We start from the raw sequence: 26,263 nt of genomic DNA on the forward strand, positions 1-26,263 counted from the left end.
CAACTGCTCTCGACGTCTGCACAACTGCTCTAGACGTCCGCACAACTGCTCTAAACGTCCACACAACTGCTCTCGAGGTCTGCACAACTGCTCTAGACGTCCACACAACTGCTCTCGAGGTCTGCACAACTGCTCTCGAGGTCTGCACAACTGCTCTCGAGGTCCGCACAACTGCTCTAGACATCCACACAACTGCTCTCGAGGTCCGCACAACTGCTCTCAAGGTTCACACAACTGCTCTCGAGGTCCGCACAACTGCTCTAGACGTCCACACAACTGCTCTAGACGTCCACACAACTGCTCTCAAGGTCCGCACAATTGCTCTCGAGGTCCGCACAACTGCTCTCGAGGTCCGCACAACTGCTCTCGAGGTCCGCACAACTGCTCTCGAGGTCCGCACAACTGCTGTCGAGGTCCGCACAACTGCTCTCGAGGTCCGCACAACTGCTCTAGACGTCCACACAACAGCTCTCGACGTCAACACAACTGCTCTCGACGTCCGCACTCAAAGACAACTAGTGCAGACAGAATTTGATCCACAATATAACCGAGTTAATTAATTGCTCTTTACAGGAGCTCTCACCCTTCTGCCTTGCTTTTCCTTCTCCCACGTCAAATGAATCAAATTTTATGCTTCAATAAAAATATGCAAAACAAATCAATTTTATTTCCAATTCTCAGAAACGCTATCCACTACCCGATTGCAATTTACGTCAAACTAATGTAGGAATTGCTCATTCAAAACGTAACCCTGTTTTGGCTTTTGATGTCAAAAGCAGCGTTACTTAACGTTTTCTGGAAACAGTATCCATTTCACAAGAATAAGGTGTGCAATGACGAGAACGTGCTTCAAAATCTGTCATCATCAGGATCACACTTATAAACCTCCATGCCATCCATGATTGGATGCCCTTGAAGAGCCAACCAACAGTTAGTGTCAAATCCTATTCATCTATTCAAGGTAAAATAGTAGTAGTAGTAGTGGTGACGGGGATAGTTGTTGTTGTATAGCCCTGGACAGTTCTCTCGACCAAGCCCACGGCACGGACAGCTGATCGATCTCCCAGGAGCGACCCAGAGATCCCCCACATCCAGGATGGTGTATAATGTTAGAGGTGTATGTACCTCATACAGTGCAGAACTCATTAAGTTTGTGGTGAAATATAATTGGTTGTTGCTTTGAGGGCTCGTTGTTGGCTGTTCCTCTTTCCTGGATCATAGAAAGTAAACTGTCTTTTCCATTTATGGAGGTTCTACTGAGTTTCCTTTTGCGCAAAGACGTTTTGCGTTTTTATTGGTACATGATGGAGCACCAGGTTTTGCCTGTTACGTGTTCCTATCTGAACCCCTGACTCATGGCGGACGCTGCACAGAACTCAGGTTCGAATCCGGCTATAATAGCGTGTAGGTACCATGTGTGTTTGGCCCATTGTCTATGTGTTTGTAATTGCTGTCCTTCATTTGATTTGTGTACACGCTTTTCCATGAGTCTTAGATATTTGTGAAATACTCCAAAGTAGGCTGGATGCCTGGGTTTGAATCTCGGGCCCAACTACAAACTGTCATCCCAGTGTCTCGCAGGCAGGGTGAGGGATCAATCAATGTGTGTGCCGTCCCTCGGATATGGACATTAAACTGGGTGTCCCATCTGCCGGCATTAGTTGGTGGACATTAAAGATCCCACGGTGTCTTTTGTGAAGCGTAGGCGAGCCATCGCCTGCACCATGGACAAATTACAAATTCCTTCTCTAACCTACAGGGGGCACTGAATCAGTGGCACGGCCATGCCCCCAGCCAATTATACTTCTCACAGTCTTGCGCTGCATTCAAAACAACAAGAAGAAGAAGATGAAGAAGAGTAGCTGGCTGTAAATGAAACACGCATGCATAATGTATTTCATTATTTTATTTTTTTTGCTCTTTTTAATTCTTATTTAATGTCACATTCTCATTGACACATCTCATGACAACGACTTTATTGATTCTTTGATTGACCTTCCCGATAACCTTGTTTTTTTCTGCCATCATTTCTATTCAGCAGTTGGAATCGAAACAAGAGGAGCGATTGGGCTCTGCTCTGTCTCAACTAGACCAGTCCTTCTGTCGCCTGGCATCATTACCCTGGCTCACACATGCCTTGGCTCCATCTGATGTTGAGGTTTGTCTCGCTGGTCACGTGTTTAACTTCACTGTGCAATGTTGTTGTTTTTTGTGTGTACATAGTCATGGCTCGTGGAAGACTTAGTACACTGAACGGATCAAGACGTAACAGGACAAGAGGAAGAGTAGAGAGAGGGGGGCGGGGGGACACCAATGGCAGAGTTGAAGGCCAAGATAGAGGGAGACCTGGACAAACAGGACACAAGAGGAACAGTAGAGAGAGGGGGCGGGGGGACACCAATGGCATAGTTGAAGGCCAAGATAGAGGGAGACCTGGACAAACAGGACAAGAGGAACAGTAGAGAGAGGGGGGAACACCAACGGCAGAGTTGAAGGCCAAGATAGAGGGAGACCTGGACAAACAATGGGTGTGGGAAGGAATGAGAGGTAAGGGAAATGCATGGGGTTAATAACTTAAGATGGTGCATGGGGTTAATAAGATGGATTCAGAAGGAAACTCTCAGGAGGGAAAAACTGGAAATTAGGAACGAGGAGGTTCGTGGTGGAGTTAATGAGGGTGGAAAACATCATGGTTTTCGATTGGGGATGACTTGAGATGGTGGTGAACGGCTGTTTTGAAGATCTGGAGAGTCTTGATTGAAGATGATGTTGAAGTTGGTTCCACAGGCGGGGAAAAAGAGGAACATATATGTGGAGGTGAGCAGTGATCCTGGATTTAGGAAGTTTCACCAGAAGGGGGTTTATGGTGGACCATGTGAGCCCTGCAGAAACATGGGCAGAAAGAGCAGATTGTGCAAGGTCTGAAAGAAGGCGGTAGAAGACAGAGAGACCACTGACCTGTCTGTGATGGGAAAATGATAGGCTCATAGACTCAGCGTCATCACGGGAGATTCCAATAATCGTGAAGGTCTTGGTTTCCACGGTGTCAAGTTGAGAAAGATGTGAGGCAGGGGAGAGCAGTACTCCATCAATCTGCGGACAAAGGCCTTACAGGTGGATAGATGTTTAGGAGTGCCAAGGAAGGAGTTTGTACGACAGAGTATGCCCATTCAGCATCTGGCTTTCGAGGCCAATTTTGAAATGTGGTTTGCCCAAGAAAGATCATGGCTGATAGTGAGACCCAGGAGTTTGAATGACTGACCTTCCTCAAGATTATTAAGAAAGTAGATGGGAGGGTTTGCTAGACGGTCCTTTTGTGGAGACAACATGAGAGTGTGGGATTTGCCAGGATTGAAAGACATATTCCAAGTGTTTGACCAGCTTGTGGTTTTGTCAAGGACTGAAGAGAGGGAAGAGGCTGCAGCCTGCCGGTCTGAATGATGAGGGGGCAGAGGGTGGAGTTATCAGAAAATAGATAAAGGGGATTTTTCAGAAAGTTGGATAGATCACTGATATGAAGATCAGGTATATGACTAGGCCCAGAACATTGCCTTGGGGCACTCCAGCCTTGATAGGGAGAGGAGATCAAAAGATTCCATTGAGAGCCACACATTGGCAAGAGTCGAGCAAGTCAGTAAACTATGTGTGGAGTTCACCTTGGATTCCATAGGCAGAGAGTTTGGAGAGTATTGGAGAGAGGAGAGCGGGATTCCAGACTGTATCAAAAGCACGAGACATGTACAGAGAGATGGCCCTGATCTCACGTCTGACATTGATTGCCTCCATCTATTGTTGGGTGAGTAGAAGCAGCATGTCCAAGGTAGAGTGACCTGGTCTGAAACCAAATTGGTGATCTGAGATGACGTTGTTCATAGTTGATATGAAATCCCTCCTTTTCTTGATGATAGACTCCATGACCATGCTGATGTTTGGAAGTAAGCTGATAGGTCTCGTTAAGGGGATCAGTTTTTGCCCCTTTTTATGTAATGTGGTGATGTTGACTGATTTCCAAGCAGATGGAAGATGATGTAGTGCAAATTATAGCGAGAAAAGGGCAGAGAGAGGATGTGAAAGAAAAGCAGAGCAGGTTTTCGGACACGTGAGCGAATGCCGTCCAGTCCATGAGCAGAGTCAGAATAGAGGGTTGAAAGAACCTTCTCCACCTTCTCAGGTGCAAAAGAACCAGAGTCCATGAGCATTTGGATGGGTTCCGAGCATGAGCGGTTGGGGACACAATATTTGGAGGCAAACACAGAATTGAGGCATTCAGCCTTCTCACAGAGACAGAGACAGAGAGACAGAGACAGAGAGACAGAGAGAGAGAGAGAGAGAGAGGGACGGACGGGGAGAGAGACGGACGGGGAGAGAGACGGACGGGGAGAGAGACGGACGGGGAGAGAGACGGACGGGGAGAGAGAGACGGACGGGGAGAGAGAGACGGACGGGGAGAGAGAGACGGACGGGGAGAGAGAGACGGACGGGGAGAGAGAGACGGACGGGGAAAGAGAGACGGACGGGGAGAGAGAGACGGACGGGGAGAGAGAGACGGACGGGGAGAGAGAGACGGACGGGGAGAGAGAGACGGACGGGGAGAGAGAGACGGACGGGGAGAGAGAGACGGACGGGGAGAGAGAGACGGACGGGGAGAGAGAGACGGACGGGGAGAGAGAGACGGACGGGGAGAGAGACGGACGGGGAGAGAGGGAGAGACGAGATGAGTGGTTGAAAGTTTGTCCATGTTGTCTGAGAGAGGTGTATATGGAGTCATCACTGTTTGGAGGATGGTTCAACACACAGATGAACAAAAGGTGGGAGTGGAGGGGAAGTCACAGCCAGAGGTGCTCCTGGGGGGTTGGGTGGTGGAAGTTCAGTACAATGACAGTGAGAAATTGAGCTATTGATGTAAAGTGCAATTCCACTGCTGGAGCATGGTTCAGGCCTATCAAATCTGAGGAGACAATAACCGGAGAGAGACAATAAGGAGTCAGCGACATCCTTTGGGAGGAAGGATACTGTTAAACAGATAATGTCTGGTTTATCGGCGGTGGCCTGGATCTGCCAGGTTGGAGCGGAGACCTCAGATGTTTGAGGTCCAAACAATTAGGGATAGGGTTGGAGGCATCAGGAATGTGTAGGATGGGGAGGAAGGCTTTGTGATGGTTAGGTGAGAGGGAGGCTTCGAGGGTGTTGATTGAGGGGAAGATTTGAGTGTGTGGGTTGTGGTGAAGGTTTGAGTGGGCTGGGTGTGGTGGAAGGTTTGAGTGGGCTGGGTGTGGTGGAAGGTTTGAGTGGGCTGGGTGTGGTGGAAGGTTTGAGAGGGTTAGGTGAGGGGAGAAGCATTTTGGTGGGTGTGGTGATGAAAGTGTGTGGTGAGGTCACACATTGAAAGGGTGTGGTGATGAGGGATGCAGAAAGAGGGGACATGAAGCTTTGAGGGGTGGAGTCTTGGTGGAAGTGGAAGGAGGGAACATTAAGTGGAGGAGTGCTGATTCCAAATTCCCAACTTTAACAAATGGAGATGAAGATCATGGGATGGGAGATAAGATTTTATGTGCAATGCACGGAGGATGGTTGGTGGTGTTGAGAAACATGGTGCTGTACGTGCTATAAATAAAAATATAAATAATCATTTTCTTGGTAAAAAAATCTTTATCTTTGAAAATAAAATTATCTTTGTGAAGAATAAATAGTTTGTGGTGAAGAAGAAGAAGAAGGCGTTTAGCCTTCTGCATGCCAGAGATATGAGTGGAAAAGCATTATTAAATAATTTGAAATGCTTTTAAAGGAATAAGAACGTTTATATTCAATGAAGATTCAGTTTGGAGATATTGAGAAAAGAGGGGGAAAAAAAGAATGAAGAACAGGAAGTAGATAGATGTTTTTTTTTGTTTTTTGTTTTTTGGTTTGTGTTGATTTTTTTAAAGCGATGAGGGGAAATAGGATAATGTTAAGGAGGTAGAAGTTAGAAATTTGGGGAAAAGGACGCAAAATGAGGAGGAACATTGAGACAAATAATTTTCACCACTTTCTATCCGAGGGGCGGGTCATTTAGGCCCTGAACAATAGGAAACAAATTCAATATGTAGCACAAATAACGTACGATCTAACATGACATATTCAACGGGATACAACAGCAGCACCTGGACGGAGATACAACATAAAAACATGACGAATCCGTTTCGGAAAACTTGGAAACTGGAGTTGCAGATTCTATCAGCACGTGCAAAAATCCCCGAACCAGAAGGTTCTGACTTTTTCTAAACGGTCGTTGCCTCCCACCCTATTTGTATAGTTTTGTTTTTGAAACGCCATTTCCTCCAAGTCCTCTAGGCTCACTCTGTCTTGCACCACCTAATTCCTCATGCCCAAAGACAATTCGTCATGTTATCATACTCATTCGTCATGGTATCGTACTCATTCGTCATGTTATCATACTCATTCGTCATGTTATCATACTCATTCATCATGTTATCATACTCATTTGTCATGTTATCAGACTCATTCATCATGTTATTAGACTCATTCGTCATGTTATTGTTCTCATTCGTCATGTTATCATACTCATTCATCATGTTATCATACTCATTCGTCATGTTATCAGACTCATTCATCATGTTATCATACTCATTCGTCATGTTATTGTACTCATTCGTCATGGTATCGTACTCATTCGTCATGTTATCATACTCATTCGTCATGTTATCATAATCATTCATCATGTTTTCATACTCATTCGTCATGTTATCAGACTCATTCATCATGTTATCATACTCATTCATCATGTTATCATACTCATTCGTCATGTTATCATACTCATTCGTCATGTTATCAGACTCATTCATCATGTTATCATACTAATTCGTCATGTTATCATACTCATTCGTCATGTTATCATACTCATTCGTCATGTTATCAGACTCATTCATCATGTTATCATACTCATTCGTCATGTTATCATACTCATTCGTCATGTTATCATACTCATTCATCATGTTATCATACTCATTTGTCATGTTATCAGACTCATTCATCATGTTATTAGACTCATTCGTCATGTTATCAGACTCATTCATCATGTTATTGTACTCATTCGTCATGTTATCATACTCATTCGTCATGTTATTATACTCATTCGTCATGTTATCATACTCATTCGTCATGTTATTGTACTCATTCGTCATGTTATCGTAATCATTCGTCATGTTATCATACTCATTCGTCATGTTATTGTTCTCATTCGTCATGTTATCATACTCATTCGTCATGTTATTATACTCATTCGTCATGTTATCAGACTCATTCGTCATGTTATCGTAATCATTCGTCATGTTATCAGACTCATTCGTCATGTTATCATAATGCTACTACTACTACTACTACTACTACTACTACTAATACTAATACTAATACTACTACGACCATGACTAATATGACCTATTACGACCGCAAAAAGCAAGAGAAACAGAACCAGTGCAAAGCTTTGAAATACAAAAATAATATATTCTTAGCATCAACACAAGTACGTACGTACATGGGTGTGAATGTTGCTGATGGTGTTTTCATTTGCCCTGTTTCGATCACTTTCAGGGCTCTGTCACGGATCTCTCAAAGCGAGAACGTGGTGGTTCCAGGTTCCGCCTTTTCCGCAGGGATAAGACCCTCAAGCCACGAGAGTGCAGAGCCAACGTATCACTTCCTGGTGGGTACCTGGGCACAACATGGTTGTGTTATCAATGTCGAGGGATAACTTATGTGCACCAGACATCGGGCTGTGAAAGGATTGAAAACAAATGTCTATGGTGGTTGCTAAGTGGCGAACACTCAACACTTGGGAATGCAGTGGCACTGTCGTAGCAAGGGGTGGTGAGGAGGGGGGGGGGGGCGAAAGGGGCGGTCGCCCCGAGCTGTACTTTTGGGGGACGACAAATTTGTTATTTTGCATCTGTCATTATTGACACTTCGTACCATTTTGCCGCGACGCATGAAAGCGCAGGCGAAGGGAGGAGTTAAACTGTGCAAATGGCCCCGCCCTTCGTTTGCTGACCAATGGTTGCGGCCAACGATATCCCGGAGAGAGGGGGCGGGCAAAAGGAGCGCGTGGCAGGCCGGGAAACTAAGCGGACGTACTTTTTCGCGCTCATTGTAGTTCGCCGTTCACGCATCATTCGTGTTCACGGCTCATTTGTACAGGTGAGTAAAAGGATACGAACAAAAAAGCAGAATTTATTCGCACGATTTTTAAAGGTTGAAAATTAATTTTTTTTGAAACCCTGTCAGATAAAACACTATATCATCTATTTATTACGTAAGCAAAAATGGTAGAATTCCCCTTCAGAAGGCCGAGGGGTGGCGGGCTGATGCGACATGGCGCTTCACGGAGGGGAGAAGCCACATGACCTCAGGGTCTTGCTGCTGATCGCCATCTTAGAAAAATCTTGAGAAATCGTACTTGTAAAAGTGCCCTACCCCCCAGTGTCAGGATTCTCTTGTGATCGATGTTATCATCATCGTGGAGCTCTCGTTCTCTTTGCTTCCATCTTTGCAGGGTTGGCATGCTGAGATTGCTTCTGCAGCCGTTTTTCTTCCCTTTTTAGCTCACCTGGAACGAAGTTCAGCGGAGCTTATGCGATGTAGCGTTGTCCGTCCATCCATCCGTCAGTCAGTCAGTTCGTCAGTCCGTCCGTAAACACTTGAAACATCTTCTCCGAAACCGCAGATGGGATTGCGACCAAATTTGGCACAAATTATATTTGTTATGTTGTGACTAAAATTTGTTCACGGCATTAAAAAAAATCAGGGCCTAAGGGGGTTTACCGGGGGTCAAATTGGATCCAGGTTTGACCCCCCAAAATAGGAATTTGCTTTTTTCTCTGAAACTAGACACACGATTTCGATGAAACTTAACCACAACCTTCACCACCCGTGATGTACTAAAGTTTGTTCACGGTATTTAAATAAATCTGCCCCTTTTGTGGGTCTACATGGAGTCAAAGTGGGTCCAGGTTTGACCCCCCAAAATAGATATTTGCTTTCTTCTCTGAAACTACACACACGATTTCGATGAAACTTCATCACAACCTTCACCACCCATGATATACCAAAGTTTGTTCAAGGCATTAGAAAAATTGGGTCCTAGGAGGTATATGGGGTTGGGGGAGGGGGGGTTGCCCCCCAGAGGGGGGTTGCCCCCCAAAATAGTTTTTTTTTGGTTTTTTTTGTTTAAAGTCTTATGATTATGTTAGTATGATTCTTCATGCTGCCCTGTCTTCTAGCAACCATTGGCATTGGTTTAAAATACATTTATTCAGTGCAGTATACTGTTTATTGTCCCAGGTGAGGGCCAGGTGTATTGCCCCCATGTTTTTCTTCTCCTAACGCGAGGACGTGGAATTGACATTGTATTTATGCTTTTGGAATACTTCTGGCATCTTATTGAATAAGTTGGGCCAATTGTTATACAATTTATCTAAGATACATTTTTTTACATAATTTCCACAATTTTTTGAAAACAAAACAAAACAAAGACAGAAAACAAAACTTAAACTGTTTATTTGCAAATGTACTGTACCTAATTTGATTTGTAATAGTTATTTCATTGGGCTTTGTGTTTAATTCAGCATGTGAGTTGCGAGGGGGCGGCAATTTGACATCTCACCCCGAGCGTCATTTTTCCTCGATACGCAGTGGTTATTGGCTCAAACCCAGCTGAAGGCAGCGGTATTTAGGATTTGGATTTAAATCCCTGGAAACTGAGCTCGTCTTAGGAGAATTAGCACTTCAGTATCAGATTATGGATTAAATTATCTTCATTCCTCGTTCCTCCTCCAAACTGTCACCACCCATTGCAGTGCACCAATGGGGTACGGAGGAAGTTGGTGCTTGGCTTGAACTTCTCTCGCTGAGTGTATACCGAGAAGCGTTTGAGGGCAATGACATCCAGGGCAAAGAACTCCTCAACCTCGAACGGAGAGATCTCAAGGTGAGTGGCTGCGCTCAAGTTAATTTGTAAGGTGTTTTTCCGCATATTGTATTGAATTTTCCTTTGGGATGCAGAGATCCTATCCATGCATTACACACTTGTCATGGTCATTGATGCGCTCAAATATTTAAAATTATTTTGAAAAAAAAAATTGTCTTTCCTTTAGAGGTGATAATGGCCACCTTTGAGAGATGATGGATTTACCTTTCCAATCCCACCGACCCACCCACTCTAGGAGCTAGGCGTGACCAAGGTGGGACATGTGAAGAGAATCCTGGCTGGCATCAAGGAGTTGCAAAGAAGGTCCTCATCTGTTTATCTTTGACTCTTTCCTGAAAAGAATTGGCTTCTTCACCAACGCTCTGACCAGTCGGGCAGACCGAAGGCGCAAGAGCGGTGCCGAGGAGAAGCGGAGACAACCATCAAGAAGTCCTCTGGTGTAACGTTTATTTGGTACTAGAGCTTGGTAAAATTCTGGGCTCGGTGTTTTTATTACTCAAAGGGAAGGCGATTTGGAATTCTGCGGGTCAGATGGCGTATATCCAGTGTTCGGTGACTTGGAGTGCGACAGTGACATTAATTTGTTTCATGAAGAGTGAGAGGGTCGGGTGTGGGGTCCGAGGTACCCTTTTGGGGTTTTATTTGTCTTTTAAAGATTTTCTACGAAGCCGAAGGTAATCCGAACAAATGGTAACTGCTTCTCGGTAGTTTTCTTTTCTTGACCACTCGTTGGATTGGGTGACAGGTGGATTGTTTTACTTGCCCTTTATACGTGCTGCACTCCACGTACGTCGAGTCGTTCACTCCGCATGTCTGGTGTTGAAGGAAGTACTCGTATTCAGCAGCTGGGAAAACCACCTAGTGCCGTCTCCAAATTGCCTTTTGGTGAATTGTATGGTACTGACCAAGTATACAGGGTGCAGATCTCTGTTAAGAGGGCCAATGTTTTTACTTTTCCTTGACCCAGGTATTTGCGTCTCGACTCGTCACGTATAAAAAAGAAGTTTCATATTTTGTGATGTCGAGTATTTTGCGAATGTCTCTATCTCTGTGCCTTTGATGTTATCACGGCCTTTAAACTGACCACACAGCATGGGCCGTACGTGCTTGTTGTAAGCCCATATTTTGTTTGAAATTGATTGGAGGAGGGATTCACTGATGAAATACTACGGGTGGCGTCGTTTGATGTCGGAGCTCGGAACGGTCCCGTCTTCTGGTACGCACGTTTTCTAAACCATTCCTCTTTTGGCCGTAACACAGCTTTTCAATGGGGCGCCAGGCCGTGGACGAAGTCCGGTAGTGATGCGGACAGTTGACGAATTGTCGAGCGGGATCGCTGGCATCCTCTCCCGATACGCCCTTTATTTATTACCGGCCTGTAATTTATGCCGCCTCTGAAGGTGTGCCATTTTAATGTGTGATGTTGTGCTAGTTGTAAGTTATGTATTTTTGTATATGTATATAATACAGTTTGATTATGTCCTGTGAGATATACCTCATATGATGCGTACAATAATTATAAGTTTCCTCTTCCTTCATCAACCTCGATTTGTCATTACACATCTTTTCGGAAGCTTGGTGTGTGTGTTGGGTTTTTTTTTTGGAGGATGTGCCATGGCCCTTGCTGGTGAATATCACGTTAGGGGAGGGCAGGAGAGTCAAATATTGTCGAGAAATGCATCAAAGCAGTTTTCATTATCTATTAATCTATTTATTCATTTATTTTACAGAGGTCGAGGCTTATGACGGCTGGGAGCTGAATGAAGGGTTACGCTGACACTACGATGGAGCAGAGCGAGTTGCCATACAAAGGAGGACTGACAAACTGGGAAGGAACGAGGGCAGCGTCGGTAGACACATGCGTCAGCAGGAGGGGATTGAGTGAGCTGAATAGACAAGGAACATGTCAGGAGACAGAAATAGCTGAAAAACAGGGTAAACGTAGAAAATGTGCAGGGGAATTCAGTGAGAATCAAAAACATTGGGAATAGGAATTAGATAACACAAGATGGTGATGGTCCACCATTTTAAAGGAGTTGAGAGAAGAGTACTTGATTTGACAGATTCTGGAGGATGTTTCCAGTTGAGAGAATAGGGGAGCAAAATGGTGTCGGTGAGCTGTTAGAATGGATTTGAGGATCGCCATGAGGTTTGTGGTGCTATCTGGGCAAGTTTGGCCTGGTTGGGCTCGTGAGGAACAACTAGTTGAGAGGCCAGATGGGCTGAGACCAGAAATGAAGTGAGAGAAAACTGGGAGGCCACTGACCTGTCTGCGGTTGGAGAGGAACATGCTTTGCACCTCAACCACCACCTTCTCCTGATACCCCCACCTGATTCTATTTTTTTAAACTGAAAGTTCACCCAACAGTATTAATAAGAAACTCCATCCCTTGAAATTCAGTAGCATTCAGAAATTCATCCCTGACAGTAGCATTTAGTTTACCAGTGTCCATCTGTGGTATCATGGTATCTGTACTGAAATGTAGTGCACTGTATCGGATGCTCCATGCGTCACGTGACATGCTGCAAGCAAATCAATTATAAAATAAGTTAAAATTGGGATAAAAATACATAGAAGTAGCAAGTCATGTGACCATCTTGTACACTCTTCGAAAGATCTTTTAAAAAATTACTATGTAAATTTCAACATGGCGGCAATGCCTCCTACGGACAATCGGACATGCTTTTCCACCAAGTACAAAACTGCGTTAAAATTGAAATTATTTGCATTTAAAGGCGACATAATTAAGACTTCTAAAAAATATTAAAAAGGGCCAAAGTACATTAAACTCCATCTGAGGTTGAGGCTCATGGAGGAGGAAAGAAACAATCGATGAAAGGTTTTCGATGAACACATACAGAAGGTAGAATAGCAGAAGGGCTCGACTCTGGGTAGAATAGCAGAAGGGAGTGACTCTGGGTAGAATATCAGAAGGGAGTGACTCTTGGAGGAAGGGTTAGACTCTGGGTAGAATAGCAGAAGGGCAGGGCTCTGGGCAGAAGGTCATGACTGGGCAGGAGGTCATGACTGGGCAGGAGGTCGCGTCTCTGGGCAGAAGGTCGCGACTCTGGGCAGAAGGTCGCGACTCTGGGCAGAAGGTCACGACTCTGGGCAGAAGGTCACGTCTCTGGGCAGAAGGTCACGACTCTGGGCAGAAGGTCGCACCTCTGGGCAGAAGGTCGCACCTCTGGGCAGAAGGTCGCGACTCTGGGCAGAAGGGCGTGACTCTGGGCGGAAGGTCACGACTCTGGGCGGAAGGTCGTGACTCTGGGCGGAAGGTCGCGACTCTGGGCGGAAGGGTGCGACTCTGGGTGGAAGGGTGTGACTGAGCAGAAGGGCGTGACTCTGGGCAGAAGGGAGCGACTCTGGGCAGAAGGGAGCGACTCTGGGCAGAAGGGAGCGACTCTGGGCAGAAGGGAGCGACTCTGGGCAGAAGGGAGCGACTCTGGGCAGAAGGGAGCGACTCCGGGCAGAAGGGAGCGACTCCGGGCATTAGGCAATGGCAAACCACCCAGTGCAATCATTACCGGCAGGCTGCTACATCAGCGCTGAACCTGCCTTCGTGTAGAACACCATAGACCACCATGTTGATTTCGGTTTTTTAAATGGTTTTCTCTCATGTGATCACCATCTCCCATTTGATCTCTCACGCCATCTCTCGCACGACGGGCAGAAGGGATTCATGCTCACTTGCTCATGTGCACCTCCGGTGGTTACGATTAGGAGCTGTTGGATGCTTTGTTTTTAAGACTCGTTTTACTGAGTACTTTGTACTTTCATGAAAGAAATCATATCCAACTCTCGAAAAAATGTAAAAAAAAATAAATAAAAAATAATAATAATTATATATATATATATATATATATATATATATATATATATATATATATATATATATATATATATATATATATATATATACTTTTTGTGCATTTATTCACAGGTTTCAATTAATAATGCACAAATGTGAGCCAGGAAGCAACTATTATATGTAGCGAACCCGGGTTTCTGTCCGTGTGTTCATCTGTCTCCTGTCTATGGTGGCTACTGTATTTGAAACTCTCGACATTCACTTTTGAAATAATGGGAGAACAGGCATGAGTAACGTCGATGTCAAATTTTATTTCAAAATCGGGATGGTTTGCCCTCTTTTTAGCCAAATTGAACCTCCGCCGCCTGATGTTGCATCACCATTTCGAGGTGGGTGGTATAACTAGCTCACAGCTTTGGCTCCGAATGAAACCAAGAGTGCAACACAATTCTTGGGTAAAATGCCAGGGGCTTTATATAAGGGTATGTGCCATGTGGCAAAGTAGAGAAAAGAAGAGACATTCCATAGCTTATAGAAGATGCCAAACAATGCAAAATAATGGGCATTCAAAAAATATCGTATGCTTCTGAGGACTACCCTTGTGTTCTGAGGAGGAACCAAGTAATGCTCCAGAAAAGTTCATATAAAGGGGCACCAATTTGATTCATACAGCTGCATGAAGAAGTAAATGTATTTTATTTGCCAGATGTAGGGCGGCCCTTTATATGAACTTTTTGCAGCCTCTTCAGTCTGCACTGGGCATTCTCCGTCATGCAAAGTCCTTCCTTGGCACCTCTAAGCTCCTCACCATGCAAAACTTTCAACCGCAGCTTGAACGAATACTGCTCTCCCCTCTGGGCAGGTGCTCCTGCCTCACACCAAGCTCAGCTTCACGCTGTTGAATCCAAAGCTTTCAGAATCATTGGTATCTCCCGCAATGAAACTGATTCTGAGGGTCTTTCTCTATCTCACCGCAGGCAGGTAGGTGGTCTTTGTCTTCTACCGACTCCTCTCTGGCCGAGCTACCCCAGCTCTGTCTGTCCTGTGTCCCCCAAATATTCCTGCAGGACACACAAGATCTATCAGCAACCCTCTTCTGGTGAAATTGCCAAAATCAAGACTCTCTGCTCACCTTCACCCTTTTATTCCACTTTTCTCCCACCTCTGGAACAAACTGCCTCACTCTCTTCAATCCCACTCCTCCCTCCAGGTATTTAAAACAGCTGTTCCCCACCATCTCTTATCTTCCCCCATCCAAAACCTTGATCTTTTCTACCCCGTTAATACACCCCAAATCCACGGCTTTCAATCTCCGACTTCATTCCTGAAATTCCTCTTAGTGTCAATTTGTTTTATACTGTGCACACCTTCCCTTTTTTTTTTTTTTTTTTTTTGGTATACAAGATCGAGGCTCGTGAAAGAGCGAACATTAATCACACAGAAAGACAAACAGACACACAAAACAAATAACATCGGGAGCGGTAGACAAGATGGGGAGAGAGGGGGAAGGACACAAACACAACATTTGAGAGCAGGGACCGAGAGACATGGAGACATCGAGAGAACTGTGGGAGGGAGAGGGCTTTGGGGGGGAGGCATGGGAAGGGGGGGGGGGGGGTGGGAGAGGTATAAAACATATGGACACTGCCAAGACTTCCAGGAAAGAAGTTGGAATTTCAAACAAGGTGGATCTGGGTTGAATTAGTGGGGTAGAAAAGATCAAGGTTTTGGATGGGGGAAGATAAGAGATGGTGGTGAACAGCTGTTTTGAAGACCTGGAGGGAGGAGTGTGATTGAAGTGAGTGTGGGAGTTTGTTCCAGAGGCGGGAGAAAAGAGGAATGAAAGAGTGAAGGTGAGCAGAGAGCCGAGATTTCGGCAGTTTAACCATCAGAGGGTGGCTGGCAGATCTTGTGCGACCTGTAGGAATATTTGGGGGACAGAGCACAGAGAGAGCTGGGGAGCAAGGCCGGAGAGGAGTCGGTAGAAGACAGAAAGACCACCTACCTGCCTGCGGTGAGTGAGTGAAAGGCCCTCAGAGATAGCTTCATCGCGGGAGATTCCAATGATTCTGAAAGCTTTGGATTCAACAGCGTGAAGCCGAGCCAGGTGTGAGGCAGGAGCACCAGCCCATAGGGGAGAACAGTATTCCATTGAGCTGCGGATGAAAGCCTTGTATGTGGTGAGGAGCTCAGGTGTGCCTAGGAAGGACTTCGCACGACGGAGGATGCCCAGTCGGCGACTGGCTTTGGAGGCCAGCTTGGAAATGTGGTTTTCCCAAGAAAGATCATGGCAGATGGTGAGACCCAAAAGCTTGAGCGACAGAACTTCTTGGAGAGGATTGTTGAGAAAGTAGATGGGAGGGTTGTCCAGTCGATCTTTTCGGAGAGACATAGTAAGAGTGTGAGATTTGTCAGGATTGAAAGACATGTTCCACATGTTTGACCAGTCTGTGATTTTGTCCAGGTCTTCAGAGAGTGAGGAGGCTGCAGACTGCCGATCTGAGGGAAGAGGAATGGAGCGGCAGAGAGTGGAGTCATCAGCAAAGAGGTACAGAGGATTTTCCAGAGAGTCGGAGAGATCATTGATAAAGACCAGAAAAAGCACAGGGCCCAGAACACTACCTTGGGGAACTCCAGCCTGAACGGGAAGGGGAGATGAGAGAAATCCATTCAGGGCCACACGTTGACTACGACCAGAGAGGAAGTCCGCAAGCCATGCATGGAGATTTCCATGGATACCATAGGATTTCCCTTCCCCCCTATCCCCCAGCCCTCTCCCTTCCACAGATCTCCTGATGTCCCTGTTCTTTACTGTTGTGCTTGTGTGCTTCCCTCTCTCTCCCCATCTTGTCTCCCCCCTCCCTTTATTGTTTTATGTCAGTTTATGTTTTTTGCGTTTTATGTGCTAATGTGTATTTAATGTGCTAGCTCTTACACGAGCCTTGATCTTGTATACAAAAAAAAACCTGCACCCACTTTGACCCTCCCCCCCCCCCCCTCCCTAGACCGACCCCCTTAGACTTAGATTTTCTTAGTGCCATGAACAAAGTTTGGTGCATCATGCGTGATGAATGTTGTGGTCAAGTTTCATCGAAATAGTGTGTGTAGTTTCAGAGGAAAAAGCAAATCCTATTTTGGAGGGTCAAACCTGGATCCATTTTGACCCCCGGTAGACCTCCTTAGACCTTGATTATTTTTTAATGCTGTGAACAAACTTTAGTCACAACATAACAGATATCATTTGTGCCAAGTTTGGTCACAATCCCTTCAGGTTTCGGAGAAGAAGTTGCAAGTGTTTACGGACGGACGACGTGCCGTCGCATAAGCGCTCGCCGGAACATTCCAGGTGAGCTAAAACTCATCGGAGCTGTGAAGAGAAACCTGACAACAACTGTCAGTGACATCACCAACAACTTATAGATGGTAGGGGTGAAGTTATCACAATCTACCGTTTACAGAAGACTTTGACAGCAGAATTACAAAACCTACACCGCAAGATGCAAACCTCTCATTAGCACCAAAAATAGAAAGTCCAAATTAGAATTTACAAAGAAGTACAGAGGTGAGCCAAGGAGATCTGGAACAAAGTTTTATCGACAGATGAGACCAAGATAAACCTTTCCCAAAGTGATGGAAAGGTGAAAGTGTGGAGGAACTGCATATGATCCAAACCATACTACCTCATCTGTGAAGCTGCTTGGGCTTGCATGGCTGCCTCTGGAACTCGCTCACTCATCTTTATTGATGATGTAACTAATGATGGCAGCAGCAGAATGAATTCTGAAGTGTACAAAAATATTTTGTCTGCCGATGTACAAGAAAATGCCTCCAAACTCATTGGGCGGTGCTTCACCAGACAGCAAGACAACTGCCAAACACACTGCCAAAAACGTGAAAGGTTTTAGACTGACCAAGTCAATCTCTTGATTTAAATCCAATGGAGCAAACATTTCACATGCTGAAGAGGAGTCAGAAAGTCAGAAACCCCCAAAACAAACAACAACTAGAAATGGCTGCAGTAAAGATTTGGCAAAGCATCTCAAAGGAAGATACCAAGAGTTTGGTGATGTTGATCGGTCACAGGCTCAATGCAGTTATTACATGTAAGGGATAGACAACCAAACACTAACTATTATACTACTTTAACTTACTTTAAGTTAATCTGTTCCAATACTTATGCTTACCTAAAATGGAGTACTGAACATACAAAGTGCTATTGTTCTACAACGGTAAAACATGTATGCATAGAAATAACAATAAATAATAGCTGACCTTATGTAGTCTTGCCTCATATTCATCTTTTGATCTGAAATCCAAAGTTCTTGAGTATATAACAAAAATAACAAATTTGGAAATAGAAAACCCAGAAGAGCTGCACCTGTTTAGATGTTGAGGAAGCACAACGATGAGTAATGACTTGTTGCTCCTCTGTGGAAGTTTCTGTGAACATCTTTTGAAGATTCCTGGGAGTCTGAGCATACGTCCGGTGCAAGGTTAACGTTTTCTTTCTATAATGTTCACGGATTGGTATATTTTTATGTCTCCGCCCCCGAAGGTGGCCGGAGGTATGTTTTTGGGTTGTCCGTCTGTCCGTATGGGCTAAACCTTGTTTTTCTCAGCAACCACAGGTCCGATTGAGACAAAACTTTCAGGGTAGGAGTGACACCCATGCAGAATGTTTTTATGATAATTGTGACGTCATAGGTCACGTGGTATGGCAGCCACCTTGGATTAAACGCAAATAATTAAAAAAATATTTCTCGGAAACCGCTGAATGGAAAAATTTGAAACTTGGCACATTGTCAAGTATTCCCAATGGGGAACAAAAGCATGATAATGATGACATCATAGGTGAAGTGGTATACCAGCCAAAAATGTTTTAATCGAATTTCTTGTCCTAAAAATCTGAAATTGCATGCACATGATCGATGACCCATTTGTATTGTTAAAGCGCGGCGTTACGCGCGCTGCTTGTGAGCAAGGAGGAAGCGGACAAGCGGTAACATATAAACGTCTTTATTGTAAGACTACACTGTAACACTGTACTGTCCCGGGCTGGGCGCCCGGTGTATATCATGAGGCCACGCCTACCCCTGGTGCGTGGCCACCGCCCACTTGGTGCGCGGAATGATGTCACCACGCCAGTGGGCTTTTGTGTCCGCCACACGCGCCCCCCCAGAATTCCCGCGCACCTGGAGGGCCAGTTTGCGGGGCAGACGAATGACCCGGCCGAAGCGCCCCCTGGCGATCGGCGGCGTCCGGGGTGCAGGGATGCCAGGTGGGATGCCCCTGGCTGCCCCTGGGATGGGTGCAGGACCGGGGGGCGGCGTGGCGGCGGGGCTGGGCGGTGCCGGGGGTCCGCCCGCAGGAGGGCGGCCCCGACGTGGGGGTCGGGCCACTGGCGGTGGATGGTCCACATCGAGGTGGGCCGGCTTGAGGCGGTCTACCGAAACGCGGTCAGGAGTACCGCCGATGTCCAGGGTGAAGTGCTTCGCCCCGGTCTCCAGCACGCGGAAAGGCCCGTCGTACGGGGGCCGCAGTGGTGTCCGATGGGCATCGTGGCGGACGAAGACGTACTCCGCCGTGCGAAGCTCCGGGGCGACGTGCGTCGGTGGGTGCCCGTGGCATGCCGTTGGCACCGGGGCGAACCTCTGGGCGGTCTCTTGTAGAGCGGAGCGCTGCTGTGCCGCGGACCATGGTGCCGTGGAGTCGGGGAGGAACTCGCCCGGCACCCGCAGCGGTTGCCCGAAGACCAATTCCGCCGCGGATGCGCGCAGGTCCTCCTTGGGCGCCGTCCGGAGGCCCAGCAGGACCCAGGGGAGCCTGTCGACCCAGCCGCCGTCGCGGAGGGTGGCCCGGAGCGCGGCCTTCAATGAGCGGTGAAATCGCTCACACAGGCCGTTAGCCTGGGGATGGTAGGCCGTGGTTCGGTGCAGCCGGACCCCGAGCCCCTGCGCAACCGCCCCCCAGAGCTCCGAGGTGAACTGGGGGCCGCGGTCGGATGAGATGTCTGAGGGGGCGCCGAACCGGGCGACCCAGGTGGCGATGAAAGCCTGCGCGACATCGGCCGTCGTTGTCGACGCCAAGGGCACGGCCTCCGGCCACCGGGTGGTGCGGTCCACCATGGTGAGGACGTAGGTGAAACCCCGCGAGGGGGGCAGAGGTCCCACCAGGTCCACGTGGACGTGGTCAAACCGGCGTTCCGGCACCGTGAACGGGGCCAACGGGGCCTGGGTGTGCCGGTGCACCTTGGCGCGCTGGCACGCGAGGCACGTCCTGGCCCAGCCGCGGACGGCCTTCCGGAGGCCATGCCAGACGAACTTGTCGGCGATCAGCCTTTGGGAGGCCCTCGCGCCCGGGTGGGACAGGCCGTGGATGGCGTCAAACACCTGGCGCTGCCAGCCCGCGGGCACGATGGGGCGAGGACGCCCGAGGGAGACGTCGCACAAGAGGGCCGCGCCCGCGCCGTCAAACGGCACCTCGGTGATGCGGAGGCCCGTGACGGCGGTCCGCAAGGCCTGGACGTCGGGGTCAGCGGCCTGGTCCGCTGCCATCCGGGCATAGTCGATGCCGAGGTGGACTGCGTGGGCGACGGCCCGGGAAAGGCAATCCGCCACCGGGTTGTCCTTCCCCGCGACGTGCTGGATGTCCGTCGTGTACTCGGACACGGCCGAGAGGTGACGCTGCTGCCGGGCCGACCACGGCTCGGTGACTTTGCCCATCGCAAAGATCAGCGGCTTGTGGTCGACGAAGGCAGTGAACGCCCGGCCCTCGAGCAGATGGCGGAAGTGCCTGACCGCCAAGTGAAGTCCGAGCAACTCGCGGTCGAAGGTACTGTAACGGCGTTCGGGCGGGCGAAGCTGCCGGCTAAAGAACGCCAGCGGTTGCCAAGCTCCACGCACCCATTGCTCATGCACTGCGCCCACCGCGTAGTCCGAGGCATCGGTGGTGAGGGCGATCGGTGCATCGGGCGCCGGGTGCGCGAGCATGGTGGCGTTAGCCAAGGCGAGCTTCGCGCCCGTGAACGCCGTGTCCATCTGCTCGGTCCAGGTAACGTCGCCTTTGCCCGGCTTACCTCGGAGAGCTTCGTGCAGGGGGCGCAGGAGCTGGGCGATACGGGGCAGGAACCGATGGTAAAAGTTCACCATGCCCAGGAACTCCTGCAGCCCTCTGATCGTGCGGGGGCGCGGAAACCCCTTCACCGCCTCCACCTTGGCCGGTAGGGGGACGGCTCCGTGCCTGGTGACACGGTTCCCCAGAAAATCGATTGTGGCGGCGCCGAACCGGCACTTTGCGGGGTTCACAATCAGGCCATGCTGGCCCAGGCGTTCGAAGAGCGTGCGGAGGTGGCGTAGGTGCTCTTCGCGGGACGCGCTGGCGACGAGGATATCGTCCAGGTAAACGTAGACAAAATCCAAGTCGCGCAGGACGCTGTCCATCAGTCGCTGGAACGCCTGAGCCGCATTCTTCAGACCGAAGGGCATGCGCAAGAACTCGAAGAGTCCGAATGGCGTGATGACCGCCGTCTTCGGGACGTCCTCCGGCCTGACGGGGACCTGATGGTAGCCGCGTATGAGGTCCACCTTCGAGAAGAAGGACCTGCCCGCCAAACGGGCGGAAAAGTCCTGAATGTGGGGGACGGGGTAGCGGTCGGGAGTCGTGGCGTCATTGAGACGGCGATAGTCCCCGCACGGTCGCCATCCCCCGCCGGGCTTCGGCACGATGTGCAGCGGCGACGCCCAAGCGCTCTCTGAGCGCCGAACGATGCCGAGTCGCTCCAGGGTAGCGAACTCCGCTTTTGCCACCGCCAGCTTCGTCGGCTCGAGGCGGCGTGCCCGGGCGTAGACCGGTGGCCCGACGGTGGGGATGTGATGGGCCACCCCGTGCTTGACGGCCCCCGCCGAGAAGGTGGGCCGCGTGAGGGCCGGGAAGCCGGCGAGGAGGCGGGTGAATGCGTCCGCTGCCGGAAGCGTACAGACCAACGTGGCCGGAACCGAATCGTTCGGCAAGGCGCTTGGCAAGCCGCTCGTTGAGCTGGGCAACGCACAAGCGAGCGAGCTGAACGTCTCGGCCTGGACAAGCCGTCTGCGCTTGACGTCGACCAGGAGCCCATTAGCGCACAGGAAGTCCGCGCCAAGCAGTGCCATGGGCACGTCGGCGGTGACGAACGTCCATCGGAAAACCTGCCCTCCAAACCGCAGAGAGAGGCAGCGTTTTCCGTACGTACGGATGGGCGTCCCGTTCGCGGCAAGCAGCGCGGGGCCCCCACCCGCGGCGTGCTTGTCTGACGTGCCGGCGGGAATGACACTCACCTGCGCTCCCGTGTCGCACAGGTAACGGCGCCTGGAGAAGGTGTCCGTTATGAACAGCAGGCTGTTCGAATGGCCGGCGCTCATCGCCACTATTGAGCGCCGGCCCGGGCGTTTCCCGACCCGTTGAAGGAGCACGGCGGATGACACCGCCGAGCTTCGTGGCCGAACTTGGCGTGGAACCAGCACCAGGTGGTGGAGCTGGAGGAGCGCGGCTGGCTCCGCCAGGCCGGTGGAGTTGGCGGGTTTCCCCGCGGTGGCGGTTTTCGCCGCGGCGGTGGGCGGGGCGTGGCGGCGTTCACGAGGTGCATATCAGCATGCTGCTGAACATCAGCGTGCTGTAGAAGCTGATGCTGTGGAACATGCTGCTGAACATCAGCGTCGAGGGCCGTGACGGCCACGCCGACGCTCGCCCGCATGTCCGAAGCGGCGAAGTACCTGTCCGCCTCGGCCGCCAATGCTCGGGGTTCCGTTAGCTCGGTCCCGGCCAACGCGAGGCGGACCTGCGCTGGAAGTTGGCGCCGGAAAAGCGCCCGGAATAGCGAACCGGGGGCTTCGTCGCCCAACAGTGACAGCATATGGTCCATTCGGACCGACGGGCGCGTCTCACCGAGCTCGGGGAGATCCAGGAGGCGGTCGGCCCGTGCGTCGTCCGTAAGGCCGAACGTGGCTAGGAGTAGCCGCTTGAGTGCCTCGTACTTGTGGCCGTTCGGTGGGTGGCGAAGGACGGACACAACTCGAGCGGCCGTGCCGGGCCCGAGGGAGGCGACGACGTGGCAATAGCGCGTGTCATCGCCGGTGAGGCGCCGAAGCTGAAATTGGGCTTCGGCCTGGACGAACCAGACTTCGGCCTGAGCCTCCCAAAATTCCGGAAGTTTGACGAAGTCGGCCATGGCGATGGCGTCGCGTGTGGAAGGATCGCTCCAGCAGATCCAACGTCGAGGGTCACCAGTAAAGCGCGGCGTTACGCGCGCTGCTTGTGAGCAAGGAGGAAGCGGACAAGCGGTAACATATAAACGTCTTTATTGTAAGACTACACTGTAACACTGTACTGTCCCGGGCTAAGCGCCCGGTGTATATCATGAGGCCACGCCTACCCCTGGTGCGTGGCCACCGCCCACTTGGTGCGCGGAATGATGTCACCACGCCAGTGGGCTTTTGTGTCCGCCACATTGTAATATTAAATTTATGACATTGTAGGTTACATGGTTTGGCAGCCATATTGGATTGAACCAAAAACCTTTAAAAAAAACTTCTTCCAAACCACCAAATTGATTGACTCGAAACTTGGCATGTCGATCAAAAGATGATCACGAAAACATCATTGGTCACATGGTGTGGCAGCCATATTGGATTGAAGGAAAATATTAAATAATTATATCTCTGAAACCGCTTACCCTATCGATACTAAATTTTACAAATATTATCGAGCACCACTGTTGCATATAGTTTGAAAATGATGATGTCATAGGTCACGTGGTTTGGCAGCCAACTTTGATAGAGAAACGAATCTTATCCGATCAACACAAAACTTCACAAACGTGATCCCCTACCCATACATATGCAGAGTACATTTTTTAAAGGTAATATGTCACGTGGTGTGGCAGCCATATTAGCTTGAAAGCCGATAATTAAAAAAATACCTTCTCTGCAACTACTTCACCGATCGATGTGAAACCCGTCATGTCTGGTGTAAATGTGATGCTTGAAAACAGCTGAAGGGATTTAAATCAAACTTGTTTATTTTTAGGACAGTGAATGAGGGCATCTACCTGTTGTGGGACTATGCAGAGGCATATTGGCGACACAGTCTCATTGCTCTAGTTCTTGTATTGTATACTTGATGAAATGAGTTTTCGCGTGGAATGACCTCATGGGTCGGACACCGTGGAATGAGTCCACCCACACCCGACCTAACACTATCCTTCTCCACCTAGATACGATCACATCGGTGGCTAACTCATCATTTGTGGGACCACTCGGGCAGTTATACACCAGGAATGGGTCATGGCAGCCATCTCTGTTGAAAGCAAACATGAAAAAGAGAAATAATAATGAACGAAACCTGCGTGGCTCACACGGTGCCTCCTATCGGCACCTCAGGGTCAAAGCAGGGTCACGGAGAGGTCAGCTTTGGGTCCGAGAGTCGAAAACTGATAGAGCCAAGACCGCGGAGCCATCATGCGAGCCCTACCTGTCGTTCCTGCCCTCGCCAGCCTCTTGGTAGTCCATTTGGCGCTCGGTTCAGGTGCGTACACACACCGGTCGATCCCTCCTCGTCACTATTCGGTGTTTTTCCCGTCTCTTGCACTGTTTACCCTTCGGTTGATGTGGTATCTCTTCCTCCCCCCACCATGACCGACTCTCCGTGCTGTGACGCCATGACCTGGCCTGCCGTGCGTGCAGTGACCCTTTCGCGTCCCAAGGCCCTGTCTTTCCTCCAGCCGCGGTCTCGTGTCCGGGGACTGACCGAGTACCTGGAGGAGATGCGTCCCGGCTCCCTGGAACGTGAATGCTATGAGGAGGACTGCACGGTCGAGGAGGCCCGGGAGGTCTTCAAAGACTTGGACAAAACGGTGGGTATCGAGAGGCCTCACATGGCACGTTTCCAGTCTTCGTATGTTCCGTGTTTGCTTGTGATATGGGCCCGCAACTCCCCGAGGTGCTCACACAGTCCCACATGTAGAGAAGCCCCATGCTGTGGGGCTGGAGGGTAGCTTGCGGGTAGCACACTCACCTTTGAGCTGTCTCATCTAAGTTTTGAACCGTCATCCTGGTGCTTTCCAGGCATGAGGAACCTTCAAGGAGCAAATGTTCAGTGTGCAGGATAAGTAGGCCAAGATACCTCATGAAGAACATTGTGTTCCGTTTTGCAGGATTGTGCAGGCTTGATTGGCCTAAAATGGCCACCTTCTGCATGTAAGTTTTTTGTGTAATTCCTTGTTTAGGATTGGGGAGAGGATGGGAGTTAAGCTTGGAATCTCTCCTCTTTGCATTTGCTGGCAGAAGTTAAGGATTCCTAGTATTTCACAAAACAGATGCTCTTGTATGCCAGCACACTGAACAAATCCCAAATTCCTGCCAATTTTAGCTCTTTCACGAGCCTCGATTCAGTATACAAAAAAAAAAACCATCTGTGAGGCCCATGTTATCCGCCCTCTAGTGGTAGCACTATGAGTGCCCACACCCCCAAAAGACCCAAGTACCCAACAAAAGACCCTAACCTGCAACACACTGGAACCTACGAACTTAACCAGTCCAGCAGGTCGGGAATCACACAAACACACACACACACACACACACACACACACACACACACACACACACACACACACACACACACACACAAAGGTGGATACTTTGAGACCTGATAAGACCCTGTTCCACCTTCTGAAACCCGCATATGGAGATAACAACCACACACCCGCAAACACACAAAAACACACACACAAACACCCCTCCCACCCCCCCCCACACACACAAACACAGACACAACCACACACACACACATACATATGCACACTAACACATACATACACACAAACATATACACACACTAACAAACAAACACCCACACACACAACACACATACACACACAAACACATACACACACAAACACATACACACACACACAAACACATACATACACACACAAACACACACACACAAACACATACATACACACACGCAAACACATACACACACACACACACACATAAACACATACATACACACGAACACATACATACACACAAACACATACACAAACGCATACACACACACAAACACATATACACACACACAAACACATATACACACACACAAACACATATACACACACACAAACACAAACACATATACACACACAAACACATACATACACACAAACACATAAATACACACAAACACATACACAGACACAACCACACACACCCATACATATGCACACTAACACATACATACACACAAATACACATTCTCTTCACCCTCTCTTTTGCTCAAGGTCAACTGCCATCTGCTTGGAAATCAGCCAACATCACCGCTTTGCACAAAAAAGGTGCAAAAACAGATCCTAGCAACTACAGACCAATCAGCCTTCTCCCAATTATCAGCAAAGTCATGGAATCCATCATTGCTTCTGATATGAAATCTTTCCTCTTCT

At 48.8% G+C, this 26,263-nt stretch overlaps 2 protein-coding genes and 1 long non-coding RNA gene across 17 annotated transcripts in view; 2 read left to right on the forward strand and 1 right to left on the reverse strand.

Moving 5' to 3' along the window:
* The window catches only part of DGKD (diacylglycerol kinase delta), a 193,300-nt gene extending 181,748 nt beyond the window's left edge, over positions 1–11,552 (forward strand). For all 15 annotated transcript variants that reach the window (XM_068117345.2, XM_078777884.1, XM_068117347.2 and 12 more), the window contains 4 exons: positions 2,039–2,158; positions 7,588–7,699; positions 9,849–9,979; positions 10,215–11,552. In XM_068117345.2, coding sequence (XP_067973446.2) covers positions 2,039–2,158; positions 7,588–7,699; positions 9,849–9,979; positions 10,215–10,304 — 453 coding nt within the window. In that variant the 3' untranslated portion in view covers positions 10,305–11,552. The remainder of the gene's footprint in view (positions 1–2,038; positions 2,159–7,587; positions 7,700–9,848; positions 9,980–10,214) is intronic.
* On the reverse strand, positions 640–7,639 carry LOC137427689 (uncharacterized). Its single transcript, XR_010984552.2, has 2 exons — positions 7,532–7,639; positions 640–1,820 (listed from the first exon to the last, which is right to left on the reverse strand). It is a non-coding gene; the product is annotated as an uncharacterized LOC137427689 (long non-coding RNA).
* Positions 11,553–24,067: 12,515 nt separating the features above from the next.
* Positions 24,068–26,263, forward strand: part of LOC137427686 (coagulation factor VII) — a 52,283-nt gene continuing 50,087 nt past the window's right edge. The window contains exons 1-2 of the mRNA XM_068117342.2: positions 24,068–24,348; positions 24,507–24,676. Of these exons, the coding sequence (XP_067973443.2) occupies positions 24,282–24,348; positions 24,507–24,676 (237 nt within the window). The 5' untranslated portion in view covers positions 24,068–24,281. The remainder of the gene's footprint in view (positions 24,349–24,506; positions 24,677–26,263) is intronic.

The sequence above is a fragment of the Myxine glutinosa genome, chromosome 5 (assembly GCF_964187855.1).
Source record: "Myxine glutinosa chromosome 5, kmMyxGlut1.1, whole genome shotgun sequence".
Lineage (NCBI taxonomy): Eukaryota > Metazoa > Chordata > Myxini > Myxiniformes > Myxinidae > Myxine > Myxine glutinosa.